This window comes from Phycodurus eques, chromosome 18, assembly GCF_024500275.1.
Source record: "Phycodurus eques isolate BA_2022a chromosome 18, UOR_Pequ_1.1, whole genome shotgun sequence".
Classification (NCBI taxonomy): domain Eukaryota; kingdom Metazoa; phylum Chordata; class Actinopteri; order Syngnathiformes; family Syngnathidae; genus Phycodurus; species Phycodurus eques.
Window position 1 is genome coordinate 12,581,593 of NC_084542.1, and position 20,796 is coordinate 12,602,388.

General features: G+C 41.7%; 1 protein-coding gene across 19 annotated transcripts in view; it reads left to right on the forward strand.

Moving 5' to 3' along the window:
• otofa (otoferlin a) overlaps positions 1-20,796 on the forward strand; it is a 51,108-nt gene that overhangs the window by 19,940 nt on the left and 10,372 nt on the right. For 7 of the 19 annotated variants that reach the window (XM_061703550.1, XM_061703559.1, XM_061703551.1 and 4 more), the window contains 31 exons: positions 4,168-4,238; positions 5,199-5,325; positions 5,454-5,508; positions 6,314-6,445; positions 7,358-7,420; positions 7,554-7,638; positions 8,060-8,219; positions 8,546-8,732; positions 9,223-9,409; positions 9,792-10,015; positions 10,940-11,048; positions 11,143-11,329; positions 11,655-11,775; positions 11,959-12,059; positions 12,721-12,811; positions 12,895-13,011; positions 13,132-13,284; positions 13,777-13,969; positions 14,033-14,157; positions 14,487-14,621; positions 16,134-16,295; positions 16,510-16,581; positions 17,143-17,262; positions 17,332-17,493; positions 17,628-17,790; positions 18,266-18,435; positions 19,444-19,473; positions 19,572-19,709; positions 19,783-19,858; positions 20,211-20,356; positions 20,640-20,774. In XM_061703550.1, the coding sequence (XP_061559534.1) occupies positions 4,168-4,238; positions 5,199-5,325; positions 5,454-5,508; positions 6,314-6,445; positions 7,358-7,420; positions 7,554-7,638; positions 8,060-8,219; positions 8,546-8,732; positions 9,223-9,409; positions 9,792-10,015; positions 10,940-11,048; positions 11,143-11,329; positions 11,655-11,775; positions 11,959-12,059; positions 12,721-12,811; positions 12,895-13,011; positions 13,132-13,284; positions 13,777-13,969; positions 14,033-14,157; positions 14,487-14,621; positions 16,134-16,295; positions 16,510-16,581; positions 17,143-17,262; positions 17,332-17,493; positions 17,628-17,790; positions 18,266-18,435; positions 19,444-19,473; positions 19,572-19,709; positions 19,783-19,858; positions 20,211-20,356; positions 20,640-20,774 (3,997 nt within the window). The remainder of the gene's footprint in view (positions 1-4,167; positions 4,239-5,198; positions 5,326-5,453; positions 5,509-6,313; positions 6,446-7,357; positions 7,421-7,553; positions 7,639-8,059; positions 8,220-8,545; positions 8,733-9,222; positions 9,410-9,791; positions 10,016-10,939; positions 11,049-11,142; positions 11,330-11,654; positions 11,776-11,958; positions 12,060-12,720; positions 12,812-12,894; positions 13,012-13,131; positions 13,285-13,776; positions 13,970-14,032; positions 14,158-14,486; positions 14,622-16,133; positions 16,296-16,509; positions 16,582-17,142; positions 17,263-17,331; positions 17,494-17,627; positions 17,791-18,265; positions 18,436-19,443; positions 19,474-19,571; positions 19,710-19,782; positions 19,859-20,210; positions 20,357-20,639; positions 20,775-20,796) is intronic. The other 12 variants (XM_061703567.1, XM_061703555.1, XM_061703570.1 and 9 more) reach the window with 7 other exon arrangements.

The window sequence follows — 20,796 nt, forward strand, 5'->3', positions numbered from 1 at the left end:
TTCTTCTTAATGCGGCAACGTGCAGAAGTCTCCGAATTTTGATTTTACTTCCTCTTGTACACAACTCCGCCAGAACAGTGAAGATGTATCAAAGAGCAGTCACGTGTTAGAATTGTTTTTTGTTTTGAACGCCTTTGGGGGGGAAAAAATATTGTGGAAGACAGCTTGAATATCTGCCACTGTTACTTTATCGTTGTGACAAAGGAGCTACTGTGTGTGGTTAATCCACAATTTACTCTCATTTAGGGTTTATACATTTGCTCCTTCGTGTTCTTCTTGTCAAAGTTCATCCCGCCAAAATTGAGCGTCTCATTTTTCTGCGAAGGGTCTCCCCGCAATTTTGCATTGATTAACTTTTCAAATGCATACCAGGTGTTTCCAGGGCTCACCTTATAGTAATCTCTAGTTTGCATCAAAAAAAAAAAAAAAAGACAAATACAAAAATGTAACCCCCCTTTGAATGGCTCAGTACATGGAAGACTGAAAGTGGAAACATAGTTTCAAATGTTCCATTGTGACCGTAAAGCTCAAATCATGTGACACAAAACTACAACCGTGACTCTCTTTTTCCATCTTGACATTTCAGGATATTCAAGAATTTTGTGCTCCATTTGAAATGCACTCAGCGATGCATGCGTGTTTAATTGAATCTTAAAAAAAAACTGGCCACTTTAATTAATTAGCACATTATTCAATACTGTTATTCTAATTAGAAGAAAGCATGTATAACCATAAAAAAAAACAACGGAGCATTATTGGATCCTTGTTCCTGAACAAAGAGAAGAAATTTGCTTTCATGTTGTTTTTAATAAGTGCTGCAAGATTTCAGTCAATTTTACATTGCTAATAATGTATTACACACATATTTTCATATCAGTACGCTCGTTTATCATTCTTGTGAACTATGATTCATTTATTATGTAGACAGAGCGATTGTGATGCATTGGTATGATCCCTTTTGTTCTCATTTGGTGTGGTTATTACACAATTGCTTGGTAGCCAACTTCAAATAATGGTGAATGACTGTGGAGCTTTTGGCTACAATAAAACGGATGGGAAAGACATTTCTTCATGTTTGACTTGCTGCTTAAAGGCCATCCAAGCTGATTTCAGAAGGGTTCGTGCTGTTGTTATTTCTTCAGGAATCTAAATTTGACTTGACAGCAGTCAAGTAAAGGAATCTTGCAAGGTACAGTACGTAGTATATGTAGTATATGGTTCATTAGCTTCTTCGAAATTGAAAGGCATTGTACTGCAAGCTGCTGCAGGCGACCATCTCTTCTCCACCTGCCCCCATGTGGGCTCTGGGCCTGCAGGTTGATTTATGACACAACCCTTAACACATTTTTTTTTTTTTTTTGCTATCTGTTGCACCTCAATTAGAATGACAAAATATTCTGCAGGTAAACCCGGCCAATGTATTTTTCCTTTTTTGGTTGCAGTTTTTTGTTTGGTTTTAACCCCTAGTGAATATATCAACTCCTGAGTGGGTGAATTTGCACTCAGGGTAAGAGATCTGCTATGGAGCAGTTGCTCTAAACAAGACAAATATAACCACTACAAAAATGTTAAGTATTGATGCGCTTTAGAATACAAATGTGCACATTCATCTCCATTGCCTCGCTGAAAAAACAACAAACATTTTTATTCTTGCAATATGCAAGCACTATTTACAATGCAGAAGGGAATTGGTTGAGGCAAAGTAAATAAGTGAAAATAAGAACAATCTTCCCGTATCATACTGGATGTCATCCGTAAATGCACAAAGGCATATCGACATTTATCATCATCTCGTCACATGGCTATTTAGCAACACATTTGCATATTATGTACATGCATTTTTTGAAAGTGTTTGAAAGATAGGCTCCGTTGTGTACATGTTGAGTTACATCGTGCATGCAAGGCAATCTATTAATGCTGCCATCTATTATTGATTTGCCCCCCCCCCCCCCACACCACATAAGCACAGCGAAGTTCATTTTCATCTTGACGTCCTACACGTCTGTGTTGACAAAGTGTCGATGAACTCTGTCGCTCCTTCTACTGTGTCTGCTAATGTGCCGTATTGGCGTTTGATTTTTACCTTCAGTTTTCTCTCAGATTTTAGGGGCGCTGAGATTCGATTAAAGGTTGCTCGAGGCTAGAAATGCCTACGAGGCGTGTAGAAATCGGTGCGGTATGATAAAACAAGCAATAAATATGCTGTACAACTAATTAAAATATTCATGACGGGTGACAGTATGTAACCAATTGGAGAGGGAGACGGTCAACTTCATGCATAAGGATGTGAAGCATTCTTAACTGTCGTGCGAGCGTAAAGAGCCGTTTAGCACTTACAGTCAAATTTAAAAACAATAAACCGGGTGCTCAGCATAATCATACATGATGGATGAGGACACATGAAGTGAGAGTTTTAGTCTACTTTTATTTGGACTTACTTTTACTTTTTTAGTACTTTATTACTTGCTCGGTCGGCGATCGGATTCCGATGTTTGTTTAGGTTGTTGATTGATGTATGGGCCCACTGCTAACCACCCACATGACCTCCAATTTTTTTCCGTCCTATTCATCCCCCGTACCCTCCCTCCACACGTCCCTCCCTCCTTCCATCCGCGCATCAACCACTCATTGGTCTCGTCCGCTTGCTTGTTTTGGATTTCCGGCACTCGGCGAATGACAAATATTGTACGTTCATAATAGTTCATAAAAAGGATTTATGGTGACCTTGCACCCTCCGTTGATTCATGTGGTAGGCATTTTGCTGTATTTACTCTGCTTTTTTGTGATGTTTCTTGGCTCTTTTCTTATTCTGTGAATGCAGAAAATGTCCAATTGAATTTTGTTTAAAGCCATGTTTGTAAAACTGTAACCAAAAAAAATCAATTCATTTATATTTTGGGACTATTTTCACAGGTCAGTGAAAGTAAAGTGGGGCATTTATCATTTTTTATTGATCCTGAGTGCAAATTCCTAATGTGCCCATTCTCCAAACTTTGTGATGCTTTCTGAGGGACTTTACAATCAGGACTTATTCTGCGGTGACCAACTTTAGTGATTTATCCTATTATTGGACCAGCTAGGACATTAATAATGCTTTTTTTTTCATGCGATGGTGTTATTTATTCATGTAGATCCATCTGTTTGACTTTTGTCGTTGCAGACCATGCGTTTGTTGTATATTTGTTGTCAGTGTACTGTATTTAGCACACCAAAGCTCTCGAGGAATGACACAATTATTCCTCATTTCTTTAACTCCTCACTGAGCTCCATGTTTATACAGGTGCATCTTAATAAGTACAAACATTCTTTTATTTCAGTAAACTCATTAAACACAGGAAAATCATTTTCAGATGGCCAATTCCTACCGAACTCCAGTATTTATATTGTGGGGTTTTGTGAGTTGTAAGCTAAAATTCATCAAACTTATTCCAAAAAAGTGCAATATTTCACTCTGTGTATCATGAATCTACATGAAATTGTATGTACATGAGTTCCACTTTCTCCGCTGAACAGCGAGTGAAAGTTTCCGCGATGTTCTTACTTATTCAGATGCAGCTGTTTGTTTGTTTGTTTGTTTGTTTGTTTTTAAAATTGTGTTTTTGAACTTCACCGTGAAGATCACTGACACGGCATTCTTCGAAACATCCCGCCAGCTTTCCCACAAGTGGGACGGGGGATCACAACAGAAACAGGACCCAGATACAGTATCCCCGACTGTGAATGCTTGAGGACGCAAAGGCAAAAGCGCATTCATTAATTTCCCGACATGTATCCGTAGCCGCAGCAAATTGGATGGGAGCGCGCATTCTTAATAATTAAGGCTTCTCATTTGTGGGCTGTCACCGGTGACATCACAACTCTTTGTAGTCGCCGGGATATGCGATCCAGATAATACAAATGCGGAGAAACCGGACACTTGTTTTTGTCCTTATGGCTTTGACCAATTGCGGCTGGCACCAACTCGGAGTTATACCAGCTGGACTTCAGTGTCGTGCCGAGTCGGTATGATTGACTTGGCGGTGTTTGGTTGCCTCTTGATCAGTGTCAGTCAGTCTCGTGGCTCCGGGCCCAGTGATTGAAAGTAGGTCACTTTCAAGGGCACTTGTTTGGAGAATCAAGCACAAGTTCATGATATCGCTTCCCTCTGTCCCGTGTCTTCCCCACCAGATCGGGGAAAGGCGTGTTTGCGGCCATGAAGCTCGGCAAGATCAGGAGCTCAAAAGATGATCACAAGAAAGGTAAAAGAACAAGTCTTGGGACCGATTTGGTCTTTTTTATGTAATGTGTAAATCTTTGGAGGAGGGGAACGATGGTCACCATTTTACTTTCCTTGAAGTCAAACAAAATTAACCTAAACATATTGAAAACAGAAAAGAATATTTTTTCAAATACAGTATGTATGTCGATTTTTAGAAGAGCAGAATGAATAATATATCTAATTGTTGATATGTAAAGTTGCTTCATTCATCCGTGTTGTCTGATTTCGTGACGTATTTCCGATCCGGGATGTGCAAATGTTTCCCATTGACTCGGTTTCAATTGTAAAATGTAAAGTAAAACTCCTCATTGTTTGAAGATATCTGTAATGGAGAAGGAACAGGAAGTTGTTTGCCTGTCCCATAGTTGCATTTCATAAATACATCGAGAAAAAGACAACTTCGTGATAATCTTTGACTTTTGAGGCCTTTCGAGTAGAATTGTACCACTTTGGGGAGTTCCACTCGTGGACATTTTCACGGTTTTCACCAAGCGGCACAGTTCAGTTCGTTTCTCCACTGGTTCGGATTAAGATTATAGCAGCAAGACAACTCACCGAGGAATGAAACAAGGAACAATTAACGTCAATGTCAACACATCACTCAATGCTGAGATTTTCCGTTATAAATAATGAAAGACGGAGCATAAAGTCCTTTCCCCCACCAATTTGTAAAAGACAAATCTTCTGTTGTATTCTTTACATTGCATTGTAACACAGAAGTGTTTTCTCCCTGAACAATCAATCGAAAGCAGTGCGATGAACATACAGCAAATGCTACGCTAACGAAACGGTACTAAAAATGGGGCAGTATTGGTTGGATATTTTGGGAACCTTTACAATCGAAACGCAGAAAAATTCTCAGCGCATGGAACTGAAATGGAGACTTTTTATAGTGCTTGTCAGATCCACATTTCAAAGACGTTTATATGTTGTACCTAAGATGAGCCGGCAGTGCTGGACATGGAGGACCTGGACAAGAAGGCGATGCGTCTCGCTGGAATGTTGGAACCGGACGCCATCTCTTTGGCCTCTGTCACTGCCGTCACCACCAACATCTCCAATAAGAGGTCTCAGCTTTTGTTACAATACAAAATGCATTGTAAATATATGACAAAAAAAAGCATTAACATTAAGTGAAATACAAATGAATTAATGGTCCCCCCAAAAAAAAATAAAAATGTGCTCATTTGTTCAGGTCCAAACCAGATATCAAGATAGAACCAAGTTCTGGACGACCAGTGGATTACCAGGTTTGTGTGCTTGACTAACTTGCCAGTTCCTTATCTTAAAGTAATAATATAGTATATTTATTCTGCTTAAAACTTACTAATGATCTTAAAATAGTTGTATTAGGGCGGCACGGTGGGGCGACTGGTTAGAGCGTCTGCCTCACAATTCTGAGGACCCGGGTTCAATCCCCGGCCCCGCCTGTGTGGAGTTTGCATGTTCTCCCCGGGCCTGCGTGGGTTTTCTCCGGGCACTCCGGTTTCCTCCCACATCCCAAAAACATGCATGGTTGGTGAATTGACAACTCTAAATTGCCCGTAGGTGTGAATGCGAGTGTGAATGGTTGTTTGTTCGTGTGTGCCCTGCGATGGGCTGGCAACCAGGTCAGGGTGTACCCCGCCTCCTGCCCAAATGATAGCTGGGATTGGCTCCAGCACGCCCGCGACCCTAGTGAGGAGAAGCGGCTCAGAAAATGGATGGATGGATTAGATCCACATAATCAATAACTGCAAACCTTTGCCATTTAATTGCATGTTATTGTAAAGAGTAAATGGTTTCTGTCCCACTCAGCCTTTACGTCTGCCCCTCATCTCATCTAAAGGTTAATTATACCAGAGTGGCTTTGTGTTTCAAATGTTGTATTAGTTTAGCCTCGGGAGACGTCATTGTTAAATGGAAGTCTGGGAAAAGCAAAGAATCAGGGGGAATATTCGATTATGTTGAGGTTAATGACTCGCACGATTTATTTAAGATGCCCGTGTTCCAGCTGGTCTGCTCGTATCGTTGGAGCGTCGCGTCATTAACTGACGGATTCCCGTCTCCCATCAGATTAGCGTCACGATCATCGAGGCCCGCCAGCTAATCGGCCTCAACATGGACCCGGTGGTGTGTGTGGAGATTGGCGAGGAGAAGAAACACACGTCCATGAAGGAGTCCACCAACTGCCCTTACTACAATGAGGTGAGATGCCGATGCTTCACAGGCAGAAACACAGCGGTCCAGGTTACATAAAACGAAATTGTAGTGTTGCTCAAACACTCCCCATGGCCACAAACCGACTGCATAATTAGCTCCAATAAAACACGAGCCATTAATTGTTTTGTCAGTGAATTAAATTCTATCCTCACAGGCACGGCGCAACTCACTTCGGGAAAGGAGAAAATGGAAATGTGTTTTCAGCGGCTGCAAAAAACACAAGCTGTAAGCCAAAATGGAAATAGGGAAACATTTCTGTTTGCTTGTCCAACTATGTTTCTGAAATCAGCAGTGAGTGATTTAATTTTATATAAATATATATATATTTGTGGTTGTAGTGTAGGATTGCATTGGATCATAACCTACCCTATAGTAGCGTAGATGCTCTCAATTCCTCATCAATGCAAAGTAGCTCACAGTGAAGACTCCCCGAAGCACTTTAGTCGCAAGATGCTTCTTAGCCTCACGCTGAGCTCAACCTCTGGCTTGTGAGTCCTGTGGAGAGAAGAGGAAGTGAGAGTTTGTCTGCTATCGATTCTTTGGTCTGGGACCAAAAACCCCTCCGGGCACACAAACTGAAAGGTAAACCTGTCAGGATAATGGCCCTCACAGCTTTCGAGACTATTTTCTCACCCTTCACAGGAGCTTTCTATCTTTCGTGGATTTGTATGGCGCCATGAAATGATGTGAGATGCGGGACTATACTGTGTGTATGACACCAAATGTGATTCCAAGATTGACTCTCTTCACACTCAGTGCCGACGCCATGACGAAAAGATCACTATCACAGCTCTTATTATCCGCTCAATTCTGCCATTGAACGCCATATTTATGTCTACTGAGCGCTAAGATTATATAAAATGATTACCCCCCATTTTTCTTCTCCTCTCTCTGCAGTATTTTGTCTTTGACTTCCACGTCCCCCCTGATGTCATGTTTGATAAGATCATTAAGCTCTCGGTAAGGAAAATCTCTCAACCTTTATTACTGCAAAATCATATTAATTATCCATTACTATAGCATATCCCCGAAACAACCGTTTATTCAGCATTTGCACTTTGCGTTAATATTTAATTCTCCATTCTGCGCTCAGGTTATTCACTCTAAAAACCTTCTTCGGAGCGGAACGCTGGTGGGAACCTTCAAGATGGATGTCGGAACTGTTTACCATCAGCCTGGTAGGCAAGAAACCAAAAGAATATTATAATGTGTAAGCAGGTTGGTGTTACTGTATATTGCTGGATTTAAAAGAGAGGACCAGCTTAGTCAGTATCAACTAGTTTGCTATATGAAGTGGGGTACACGCAGAACAATTTTTAACATCTTAAGCGATGTTTTAAACGTGAGAGACCCCACAAATAACGAGGGGGCGAAAACAAATGGCCAGTGTCTTCACTGCTTTTATAGTGGGGGGTGTACTCGAGATAACCAACACAGCAAACCACAAACATAAAGTAATGAGACTTTCCACCAAACAATCCTCCCACAAAACCCAACTACCAAGGCTGACCTGACCTGCGAGAGGCAGCGTCGTACAGGTGTGAAAATGTTGTCAAATTTCCACTGGTAAATTGACGGTACAATTGACGTGAATCCCAGAGCACCAGTTCTACCACAAGTGGGCCATCCTGTCCGACCCCGTTGACATCACGGCGGCGTGCAAAGGCTACCTGAAATGTGACATCGCCGTGGTGGGCAAAGGCGACAACATCAAGACCCCGCATAAGGCCAACGAGACCGATGAGGATGACGTCGAGGGGTAGGCGAGAAGATTTATTGCAATGACTGATTAATGGTTAATAAAAAAAATAAAAAAAAAGAAATGCATGGGTGAAGATGACCCCAATGTACCCCTGTCCTTAATGATACCAATTTGTGGTACAGTAAAACATCGAATCCGATTCCAATTGTAAAATTAGCTCTTGCGTTAACTGTCTTTTGAATTACACTGTGGTAAGATAAATAAAATGGAATAAACCAAAAAAGGAGCACAATCTGATCTGAAAATCTAAATCATTAAGAACATGGATTCCACACAAACATTTCGCTTCTGGAGTTTGTACTTCTTTACTTTCTGTCTTTCAGGAACCTGCTTCTCCCCGAAGGCTTCCCGGCAGAGCGTCAGTGGGCGAGGTTTTACGTGAAGGTTTACCGCGCCGAGGGCCTTCCAAAAATGAACACCAACATCATGGCTAACGTCAAGAAGGCCTTCATTGGAGAGAACCGGGACCTGGTGGACCCTTACGTTCAAGTGTACTTTTCTGGCCAGAAAGTAAATTTCCTCTACAACTGGACTCACTGCTAACCAGACGAAAGTATTGGGACAATAATAATTGTTGTATTTTGTTTTTATTTTATTAATTGAATTCCCATGAATTAACCAAGTCGTCAATCAAATAAATAAAACAAAAATTAAATCTACAATTATTACATTACAAATACATTTGACTCATATTTTATTATTTTTATAAATAAATTAACCAATTATGTAATAAATAAGTAAAAAACAGACATTTTAAGGAACGGATTTCAGTGGAAAAATGGTTAAATTATTGCAAATAATACTCGACAAAATTTTGAGTCTTCAATGAAAACCCACGTGCTAACCGCTCGTCCGCAGTTGTGCCCAACCTCAACCTCATCAAACCAATTCCATCAATTTCTATGACAGAAAAAGCCAAGTCCCAATGCTTCTGTCCGAATATTACTAACTCAACAACCCTGGTTTTTGCCTTTGATTTCAAAGCGTGCTCTGTCCGCAGGGGAAGACCTCGGTCCAGAAAAGCAGTTATGAGCCCATCTGGAACGAGCAAATCGTCTTCACCGAGCTCTTCCCTCCGCTCTGCAAACGCATGAAGGTCCAAATCCGTGACTCGGATAAGGTGAATGATGTTGCCATAGGAACCCACTTCATTGACCTGCGCAAAATATCCAATGAGGGCGACAAAGGTAGGTCAAACAGTGAGGTTACGGGCGGTTAGCAGAAACACGTTAGTTGCAAATCAGTATTGATTAGCTGTCAATATACATGCATTAATCATGCTCGTTTTCCTCCAAATTCCTATTCTGGTTATATATGCAAATTAGTGCTAGCCACCTGATCCACGTTGCGGGGGCAATAATAAAGTCAGAGGAGGGCTATTAAAAGGTCAATGCATGCATTCATATACGTATAATAAAGCAAAACAAAATGCACTTAGGGATTAAGAAACTCTTCTTATGGGGAATTATTGCCTGACCTTATGTATGTATATATATATATATATATATATATATATATATATATATACACACACACACACACACACACTCTCTCCTATGTGTTATTTAGGGTTTTTGCCTACCTTGGGTCCGGCCTGGGCCAACATGTACGGCTCCACGCGCCAGTACACGCTCATGGACGAGCACCAGGACCTAAACGACGGCCTGGGCGAGGGCGTATCCTTCCGAGCCCGTCTGCTGCTGTCCATCGCCGTGGAGATCCTGGACACGACGTCCCCGGAGATCCTCAGCTCAACCGAGGTGCAGACGGATTCCATCTCAAACATCTCGGAGGTGAGAGTAAAGCAACTAAATTCACAGTCGAAAGCCCACAGGACACTTCTTTATCTCCCCCCCCTCCCCCCCTCCACAGTCCACTGCTCTATTGGCGTGGTTAACGGCCCAGATGGGTCAGAAATATTAGACGCTAAATTGCTTTGAGGCAAACGATATGGCTGTCTCTTTCCTCACTCAAGAGGTGATTCATGTTTCTCCAGGAAGGCTTAAATACACACTCAGCACAAGTCCAGTGACAAGATACATCGGTTTAAAAATGATAATTACAAATAGCAAATTCAATCAAGATATAATTATGTATAAAAATGTGGTAATGAAAGTGTGACAGATGCGCTAGATTTTGTTATTTCTGTCCCCGTTTAATAAAATCTAATGAATGAAATGGTAACTTTTGTTCACAAACATTACGACAAATGCTAGTTTAGTTATTGCCGCATAAAAAGTACAAATAATAAACATCAATAAACAGTACATCACAGTTCAACGAAGAAAATGCAACTAGAATGGCACCCAGTAGAGCACAGACATCAAAGACAACAGATTAATTCATATCTATCCACAGATACAAAGGCATTTATTCATTATTCACAGACTAAAGAAATGAAAATATAATTTGTGATTTGTACATGTCGTCTGGATCTGCACCATTTGGCAAATAGGTTAAGTAGTCATTGCTCTAACAATTTAACAAAGGCCATTTGTGGTGCTGAGTAAGGTGAAAATACTGGTTGTTCCAAATATAATACCTATGTTGACAAAGTTTAAACATTCGCATATATTAATAATTACGCATTCTAATGAAAGCCGAGGAGTTAAAAAATAGAGAAACAAACATTCTTCCACTTGTGCAGTGCTACAATAAAAGCAATTATAAAAATGTGATGTTTTCTTTTATTGCCCCTGTGTCCGTCGTCCTGTCAGAGCGCCACGGGGAAGATGGAGGAGTTCTTCCTCTTCGGAGCCTTCCTGGAAGCCACCATGATTGACCGAAAGATCGGCGACAAGCCGATTACTTTTGAGATCACAATTGGTAAAGTAGTTGCTTTCTTTCGTCTTGTTGAAGCTAAAGAAGAAGTGCGAAGGTTGACCCTGAGAGCATTGTATCAATACACCCCCTTACAAAGGTAACTACGGCAACCAGATAGATGGCACGAGCGGGCCATCGTCCTCGAGGAAGAAGAAAAAGGACGGCGAAAGCGACGAGGAGGACAGCGGGCTCATCCAAAACTCGAGCGAAGACGAGGCCGACGAGGAAAGCCACCTGGAGTCGGTCTCCTGCACGCCTCCCGTGAAGCCCGTCGTCACGGACAGGTCAGCTCAAGCTACTTCATGTCTACGTATCCTAGAAGACGAACTGTTGCACTCCAAGATGACTTTGTACCTTTTGCAGGAGGGAAAAAAAAAGGTACCCAAATATTTCCAAGTGAAGGTTGTAAAAGCAGAAACAAAAATGGAGGAAATCTGTGTTAGCAAGGCCGCTTCTTGGTTTCCTGGAGAATTACGAAAGACAACGCCAACCATTTTGGATTCTAATTGTAGAAAAAGTTCAAATAAACCTCTCAAATAAAAATGTGAAAAGATGTGGGCATAATAAGGTTAATCAAGGTTATTTATTTATTTTTTCTTAACTTGACAGGAATTACTTTCACCTTCCGTACTTTGAGAAGAAACCCTGTGTGTACATCAAAAGCTGGTGGCAAGACCAGAGACGACGACTGTACAACGCCAACATGATGGACAAGATTGCCGACAAGCTGGTCAGTGCTCACTTCTAACACCTTATCCCTATTTATGGTATGATATCCAATCAGAATGATGGAATCCTATTAGCTCACTCAGACAGCATGGGGGCCCAGAAGTTATTGACCACTGAAGAGAATGGACGAAAGGCCATTTTGTGTTACATATTCTTCTCTTTGTTTGCCGTTTCCCGTGCACAGGAGGAGGGCGTAAATGATGTTCAGGAGATCATTAAGACAGAGAAGGCCTTTCCAGAGCGCCGACTCAGAGGAGTCCTCGAGGAACTGAGCTTCGGCTGCAGGTAAGATGCGTTGCGTCACTCAACATTTGCTACCGTCATGCAGTGGTGGGAAGTAACTAAATACACGTACCAAGTTATTCTACTTAAAGAAGTAGTTTGCATATTTAAAAAAAAAAAAAAACACTGTCATGTGTGGTTATACAGGAAAGGTCTACGTATGTTTTCTGTTGTTGTCATTAGCTAATTTAGCATTTTTTGTTAGTCAGTTTACAACGTTGGGGGGCACAACATTTGGTAGGTATACAAATCTGAGCCAACACGAGCCATGTTTTTTTTTTTTTTTCTTCTCAGCACGAGTGCTATAAAAGCTCATAAGAGGAAAACATTTTTGTGTGCAAAGATGTTTTGTGGTTTTGTTGTCGTACCACGTTATCAAAACAGTTTCCGTTTTGATATAATTATTTATTTATAATTAATTCAGTATATAATTGACAGTAAAAAAAAATTTTTTTTTTTAAATATAATTGTATATGCCCATTTCACAATCTGTAGTTTTTTTTTTTTTTGTAATTCGACTTAATAGTTAAATCAGTACTTCTACTTCTGGTACAGAGTGTGAATATTTTTGCCATCTCTACCATCTTGTGTCTTATGTAGCAAAGAGGCAATGGTTCATAAATGCTCTTAAACACTCACTGTATACGTTTTGCTCTTTCCCTAGTCGGTTTGTAAATTTGGCGAACAAGGACATAAACCAGACGGGCAGAACCAAACTGGATCGGGAAAGACTCAAGTCCTGCATGAGAGAAATGGTAATGATGTCGCAAAGGATTGCCTTTTCAGACATTCAAAAGTGTATTTTAAGATGTCGTGGTTGCGCACTCTACTCCTGCAGGACAACATAGGCCAGCAGGCCAAACAGATGAGGATGCAAGTGAAGAAAAACACAGTGAAAGACAAACTAAAGCTGGCCCAAAACTTCCTGCAGAGGCTTCGCTTCCTCGCTGACGAGGTATACATTTGAATGCAGAACAGAAATAGCGACGTGACCTATACGTTTGGTCGAAATTCCGTTCTGTTCAATTCTAAAATGATCTTACGTCATCGAAGTCATTAAATGATTCTTGTCCAGCCACAACACAGCATCCCAGATGTTTTCGTGTGGATGATGAGCAACAATAAGCGCATCGCGTACGCCCGCATTCCCTCCAAAGACATCCTCTACTCGGTCGTGGATGAGGAGACCGGGAAAGACTGCGGGAAAGTCAAAGCTGTCTTTCTCAAGGTATGTGGTCGCTCCCAATTGTTGTCGTTTGTGATTCAATTGATATCATGAGGAAGAAGAGAACACAGATCAGAGACACAACAACTATGAATTCTAACGTCCTCTGTCACAAAACCCACAAAGACAAGCTCGGCTGCATTAACTTCATAGTTTTGCTCGCCTGCAGCTGGTCAAACATGAGCTAAGCTTCGTGTCAGTTGTGTCACGAAGAAGACTAGGAATAGACAACACGAAGACTAGTTTGGGACCACTGGAAAAAAAGATGTGACTGTAAATGTACAGCTAACTAATGCAATGCAAGTAGAGATAGTAAGTACGAAGTGGCTAATGTGTGAATACTGCATACATTTTATATTTTATGACTTGACTGGTTTGCTTGATGGTTTTTTTAACTTTGTAACTTGGGACTTGCTTGAAACTTGGCGGTTAAGACTTGAGACTTAACGATTTGCACATAAGTGACTTATTCCCACCTCTGTTGTTTTCCCTCAGCTGCCTGGTAAAAAGGGTTTCGGCCCAGCCGGTTGGACCGTCCAGGCTAAGCTGGAGTTGTACTTGTGGCTTGGCCTCAACAAGCAAAGGAAAGAATTCCTGAGTGGTCTTCCCAACGGTTTTGAAGAACTGAAAGTTGCGAAAACAGACCGCTATCTTCACTCGGTGCCGCCTGTCAGCCTAGTGTACAACAGTAAGCGCGCACTCAGGTTTTCAATAAGCGGCTTCCAAGCTGATATGTTGTTGCGTCCGACAGTGAAGCAGGTTTTCCAGCTGAGAGCGCACATGTACCAAGCGCGAAGCCTGTTTGCCGCCGACAGCAGCGGCCTCTCCGACCCCTTTGCCAGAGTCTTCTTCTCCACTCATAGTCAGGTCACGGAGGTAAGGCCACGCATGTGTGGACAATTGCAAACTGCTCTACAACAATGAATCTCAACTGTGCCAATTGTGATGAGTTCAATTTTACTGTAGTCATTTGTGTACATGCAGTTGTCATGGTCATCCTCAGTTCCTCAATAAAGTGCTCGACAAGGCCCTTTGCATATGGAAGCATGAGTTATGTTTGAAAATGTGAGGTGTGTTTTCAAAGACCGATCAATTTGTTCTGAACGTCTATAAAAGTGAGTGGATTGAGCAATAGGGAAATGCGGGTGCCAGGGTGTCAACGGTTGAGAACCACTTAAACCTCCCCTTTCCTGAATGCACCGCAGGTTCTGAGCGAGACCCTGTGCCCCACTTGGGACCAGCTGCTGGTTTTCGACGACGTGGAACTGTTTGGGGAGGCCAGCGAGCTGAGAGACGACCCGCCAATCATCGTGGTGGAAATTTACGACCAAGACACAGTGGTACGATTTACGGCCAATGACATCGGAGAAATGCGGGGGGGGGGAGGAGACGGTCGGCTCTTTGTGCTCATGAAAGCCTTTTGCCTCTCCATCCATGTTCTGACCTTCTGTGCTCCTCACTCCTACATCCTGTCCATGCTGAATTAGAGTGTGAAATCACATAGCTGATGTAGCATGAACTGCTGTGCATGCACCACCCCCTGCAGAAAAAAAAAAAAAAAAAAAGTTAATACCGTATAATACCACATTGATAATGGAACATTTGTATTAGAGCTCTGTTCTGTACGGTAGGTGTAGAAAATCTGCCATTTCCACTTGATTTGTAATGGAAATATTGGGAATTTGGGGACTTCAAACTTTGACAGTTTGTATTGGAATTCAAGGATAATTAAGATTTTTGGGTGGAGTCCAATTGTGAATAGTACATTGTAACGTCCCATGGTACAATTTTAAGTCCCAAAAGTGTTACAATTTAAAGTTGAAAACACGCCAGCAAGTCTCGCTTGACTTCGGCTTAGTGAGCATCTAAATAATTCCGATTAAAGAAGTTTTATTGTCCATTCTGCAGTTTTACAGTATATATTATGCATACAGACATTCGAAATCTGAAATGAACCACAGAGCAAGAAAGAAGAAGGGATGATGGATGGATAGATGGCAAACAAAAATAAAAACATTCTAAAAATAAGTGAAAACATAAAAGCAATGTTGCATTTTGATATAACAGCAAATATAAAATTAAGATAGGTATGACAAAAACGTGAGGTAGCATTGCGTAAATAACGCTACAAGTGGGTTTCGCTTTTGTTTTGTGATGCCACACCAGTGATGGCAAAGTGATGAGGAACATAAAATTTGAAATTGAACCAATCACCATACAGGAAAGCGTCAGGCTGCTCACTATGAGCAACGTAATTCTATTTTAGCACACAGCATTGCACTTTATTAATTCATATCTATAAATACCGCACTGGGGTGAGTAGTTTTTACTATTTTAGCTTTGTCATACAGTGGTTTACTTCTCCTACGCGTGCATGGCAATTAGCATTGTTAAAATGTTACTTAAAACATTGACTGTAGAGTCAATGAAGGTTATATTATGTCAAAACGTGGATCCTTGAACAAATTCATTCACTTTGCATGATTTTCCCTGGAAAAGGTCTGGTTTGAAATGAGACCAACTTGTAAGACAATCAGCAAACTCCTTTTATGCTGCGAAATCTAGTAAGGAAGAAAGCACTTCATTTGCTGAAAGTTTCCAGTTTATTGGAATAAATTCCCCCAAATTCCTGAAAATTCCCATTAAAACGTAACCAATCAAAATTTGAGACAGAATACCCTGCAAGAAACCCCCCACCCCCACCACCCAGTTCACTTTCCATATGCATCTAACCAACGCTGCCACCAAGGGGGTTGCAGAGGGAACTGCACCCTCTTACATCCTCACCTAAGTCCCTTCGCTTGTCACTTGTGACTGTCTCCCACTGTCCATTGCCACGGTGCCGAGTCCAGGGCAAGGCGGAGTTCATAGGTCGGACATTCGCCAAGCCGACCATCAAGATGTGCGACGAGCACTACGGCCCCCCGAGGTTTCCGCCGCAGCTGGAGTACTTTCAGATTTACAGAGGGAACTGTACTGCTGGAGAACTGCTGGCCGCCTTTGAGCTCCTTCAGGTAAACCGCAACCTGAAATGATTTAGGAAAACATGTATCTCATCCTCAACATATGGCTTTCCATTCTCGAGCTTGCATTTTTTCCCCCCATACTTATTTCTAAAGACTCGGTTGCTTTCCTGTTTTCAAAGCTTTGTTTTTCCATTTAAAGTGAACTACTGGGTGGCCCTCCACTCTTTCCCACTCTTGTGAAACCACCCATTCCTCCCTCCAGATACCTTTCAATGGCGAAGAGATTAGACGAGCTCTGATTGCTGTCCATAACTTTGCTGTTCCTCAGATAAAGGTGCTCTCTCCTCTTTTCATCCCATTTTCACTTCCCTGACCTTCAACCAATCACTTAAAGGAGACATGCGAGGCATTTCCCCCACCATTTAAAGCCAGGTGTCCTTAATAAAATGTCTATGGCATGCTTTTTGTCAAAATACCTCTTCACATTCTCCCCCCAAAAAAGCACAAGACAACTGTAACAAACTAAAGTAACTCAGAGCTAGATAACTTCTGAAAGCATTCTCCTGAATCTATGTTGAAGAAATGCTGCAGTGTTAACTTTGCTCGTCTGGGCCAGGTTGAATTGTAGGTATTTTTTCTATATTTATAAAAACGTGTTTTACAACGTCTTCATTGTTTGACTTCAAAATGGTCCCACACCAAACTTTGATCGTCCTTTGGGTTTCTGTTCCGACATCTACAGCTAGCTACTGCATTGCATCGCTCAAAGTCCATATGATTGACAAAATTCTTCGGGTTAAAATTAATGCTTATTCAGAAGCAATTAGTCTGTGATGACACAAATCAAAGAGTGTTGAACCCTCGTGGAATAAAATGTCCTCTCTGAACCCGTTAGATTGGTCAAGGAGGGTCGGCCGATCTTCCTCCCCTCGAAGGACCAGCAGACTCCGAGCGAGGCCCAATTATCCCGGTGCCGTTGGGTATCCGACCTGTCCTGAGTCGCTACCGCATCGAGGTGAGATTTTTTTTTTAACATCTTGGATTCGATTACGACATATTAAGAGATTGCTTTGGTCCGGTTTAGGTCTTATTTTGGGGCTTAAGGGACCTAAAGAGGATTAACCTGGCCCAGGTGGATCGACCCCGTGTGGACATCGAGTGTGCTGGGAGAGGTGTTCAGTCCGTCCTCATCCAGAACTACAAGAAGAACCCCAATTTCAGCACATTGGTCAAATGGTTTGAGGTGGTATGTACGACTGTCCTCCAAAGACAGAACTAGAAATGGGAACAGATTTCCTCCTATTTGTTTTACAAAAATGATGAAAAAAGGGTCCTAATCTTTTTATTGTATTATTATTATTTTTTTATAAACGTTATTAGGACCTCCCTGAAAATGAGCTCCTCCACCCGCCACTCAACATCAGGGTGGTGGACTGCCGGGCATTTGGTCGCTACACCTTGGTTGGTTCACACGCAGTCAGCTCTCTGAGGCATTTCCTCTACTCTGCTCCCAATAAGGCATCGAGCAACTGGGGCAGTGCAGGTACTAGGATCACAAACACTGCACAGAAACACATTTTAGTTTCTGCTCATAGATCTGGATGGTTTAACACAATATATATACGGTATACTTTATAGTATGCAAGAAAAAAAATACGGGAGCCAAAACAGAGCCCTGGAGAACACACTTGATCTCAGTCTGACAATATATTCTACTGTTGTTTGTATGTCTGTTGGTGTCCACTGGATGAAACTGCATTGTGTTTTGACCACCAGTGATGTGGTGCTCTATTATGATACCAAAAAAATCCTTCACTAACTTTCTAATTTCACTGCTTGCTCTTTCTTGGCTGTTGGGCTTTTCTTAATGTCTTAATGGTTTCGCCATTGCTTTTCGTTTGTCTTTTTTCCTCTTTCTCACATGCTGCACCGACTGTCCTCTTCTGTCCTCCTGCCGCCACCTGCTGTCTTTTCCCGCTTTTCTGGCTGTGGGGGGTGGCCTGGCTCCACGGGAACAGCCAAACTAATGAATGGCTACATGGTCCTGACCAATGGCAGTTCTCAGCATGGCTTTTCACCCAGCGTTTCCTCGCGCACTCTCTCCCGCTCTGCAGGCGAAATCATCGTCATCATGGACTCCATGGAGCCCACCCTACGGAAAATGGACACGTGTGTGAAGTTAGATGCTGTAAGTAATAGATTAGTAATAGATTACGGTGGTGCCTTGACTTACGAGTGTCCGAAGTTTTTCAAGTTACAAACATTCGCTCAGTTCAGTTTTTTTGCTTTGTGTTTTGCGAACAAACATTTGACTTAAGAATGAGCTTCAGGGACTCTACCACTTGATGACGGCAGAAAACTTCACAAAATCTGTGGTTACCTGGCAGGATTTTTTTTGGGCTTGCATTTTCCGTTTTTAGTGCAGGAATTTTTCCAAATTTCTTTTTTCGAGCCACAGGTCGCAAGAAATTGAGTGCCATTGAATTAAAGGGTGAAATCATAGAAAAATAGGAGCAAGCGTGCCAAAAAAAAAATATATATATATTGGTAAAAGAAGTTGTAATGTGCCGGCACGGTGGACGACCGGTTAGCGCATCTGCCTAAACGGTTCTGGGGAGCGGGGTTCAAATCCGTTTGCATGTTCTCCCAGTGCCTGGGTGGGTTTTCTCCGGACACTCCGGTTTCCTCCCACATCCCAAAAACATGCGTGGGAGGTTGATAGAAGACTCTAAATTGCCCGTAATTGCGTGTGTGAGTGCGAATGGTTCTTTGTTTGTGTGCCCTGCGATTGGCTGGCGACCGTTTCAGGGTGTACCCCGCCTCCTGCCCGTAGATAGCTGGGATAGGCTCCAGCAGCCCGCGACCCTAGTGAGGATAAGCGGTAAAGAAAATGGATGGATGGAAGGAAGTTGTGATGTCAAATTTGTTACATTCAATTCTAGTGTGTTATTACTGTATGATTTCATGAAGTACCACACTGTAGTGTACAATTTCTGGGGCAGTTTTGGTGAGAAAGAACAGATAAATGGCAATTCCATGTAATTCAATGGGGAAAATTTATAGGAATTACAAGTACGGTCATGGAATGAATTAAACTCGTAAATCAAGGTACCACTGTATATACCGTATGTTACTCATTTTCTTGCATGCATTATTAATCTCTTATGTTTTTTGTATGTAAAACCCCCGATTATAGACATCTGACGCTGTTGTAAAAGTTGACATGGTAAGTGCTTGTTCCTACAGAAAAATGGCAATGAAACAACATTCTACTGTATGGTGCTAAAAGGATGAGTTTCTTACATTTCTAATATGCTTCAATAGATTGACGATGAGAGGGACAAAGAAAAAAAGAGGAAGAAGAAGAAAAAGAAGGGAGCAGCAGATGAAGAGGACGAGACAGACGAGAGCGTGCTTGATTGGTGGTCCAAATATTTTGCATCCATAGAGACACTGAAAGAGGTTTGTGCAAAATAATGTGATCCAATGTTGTACTTGCATGTGCACAAGGATGAAAAAAAAGATGTCGCTTCAGACCCTCAGAGCTCAGGAAGCAGCTCAGGCCGAAGCAGAGGAGAGAGAAGACCTGGAAATTGCAGCCGAGGCGGCAGGTATGGAAGTGAAACGTCCTGCTACAAAATATATATTTATTTTTTTTTTACTGCCATGATGCATATCCCAATTGTATCACTTGAGACTCTGAACCATGCAGTGTCAATTTATGCCTGATAAACTATTCCTTTGGGAAGTGAAATTATGTTTCTGCATGTAGATACAGTCTTCATTTCATTTCACATGTGCCATAGTCGTAAGCATTACAGCTGTAATCGTGTATCCTGTTCGGAGGTCAGTATTTTACTGCACAAATATTTGTCCATCTGTCATGTCGAGTAACATTCCAATACTGCCTCACCTCCCGAAAACACCACGTCCACATCCATCTCCACCCAACTCTTCACTCAGATATCAAATGTGATGACATTGTTCGGAAAGGCTCCAGGATGAGGGAGAGGATCAAGGAGAAGAGGAATGCCAAGGACAAGAAGAAAGGTCACGCTGTGGACGGAGCTGAGAAACAAATTGTGAAATCCAAAGTGGACGAGTTGATGGTGTGTATGCAACACTGATTTTTTTTCTAAATGACAATTATTATTATGAATTACAATTAATTACATGAATTACATTAATTGCAATTATTAAATGAAAATTATGTATGCAGTATATGACAACAAAAATCATGTGGCTTAAGACAGAGCTTTGGGGAACCCCCTTTATTTGTTTATTTAGCATTTTCTAACATACATTTAGCCAATTTTACTGATAAACAGCAAAGAGTTCATCATTAAAATTCTATAGATGCTCACACACAGTTGTTGTTGTTGATGTGTACAGGTGTACAACAAGGAGCTGGAGACAGAATATGGTGACTTTGAAGACTGGCTGCATACTTTCAACCTGTACAGAGGGAAAGCTGGGGACGACGACGAACATGCTCTGGATGATGACCGGATTGTTGGACGATTTAAGGTGTTTTGTGCCATTTTAAAGA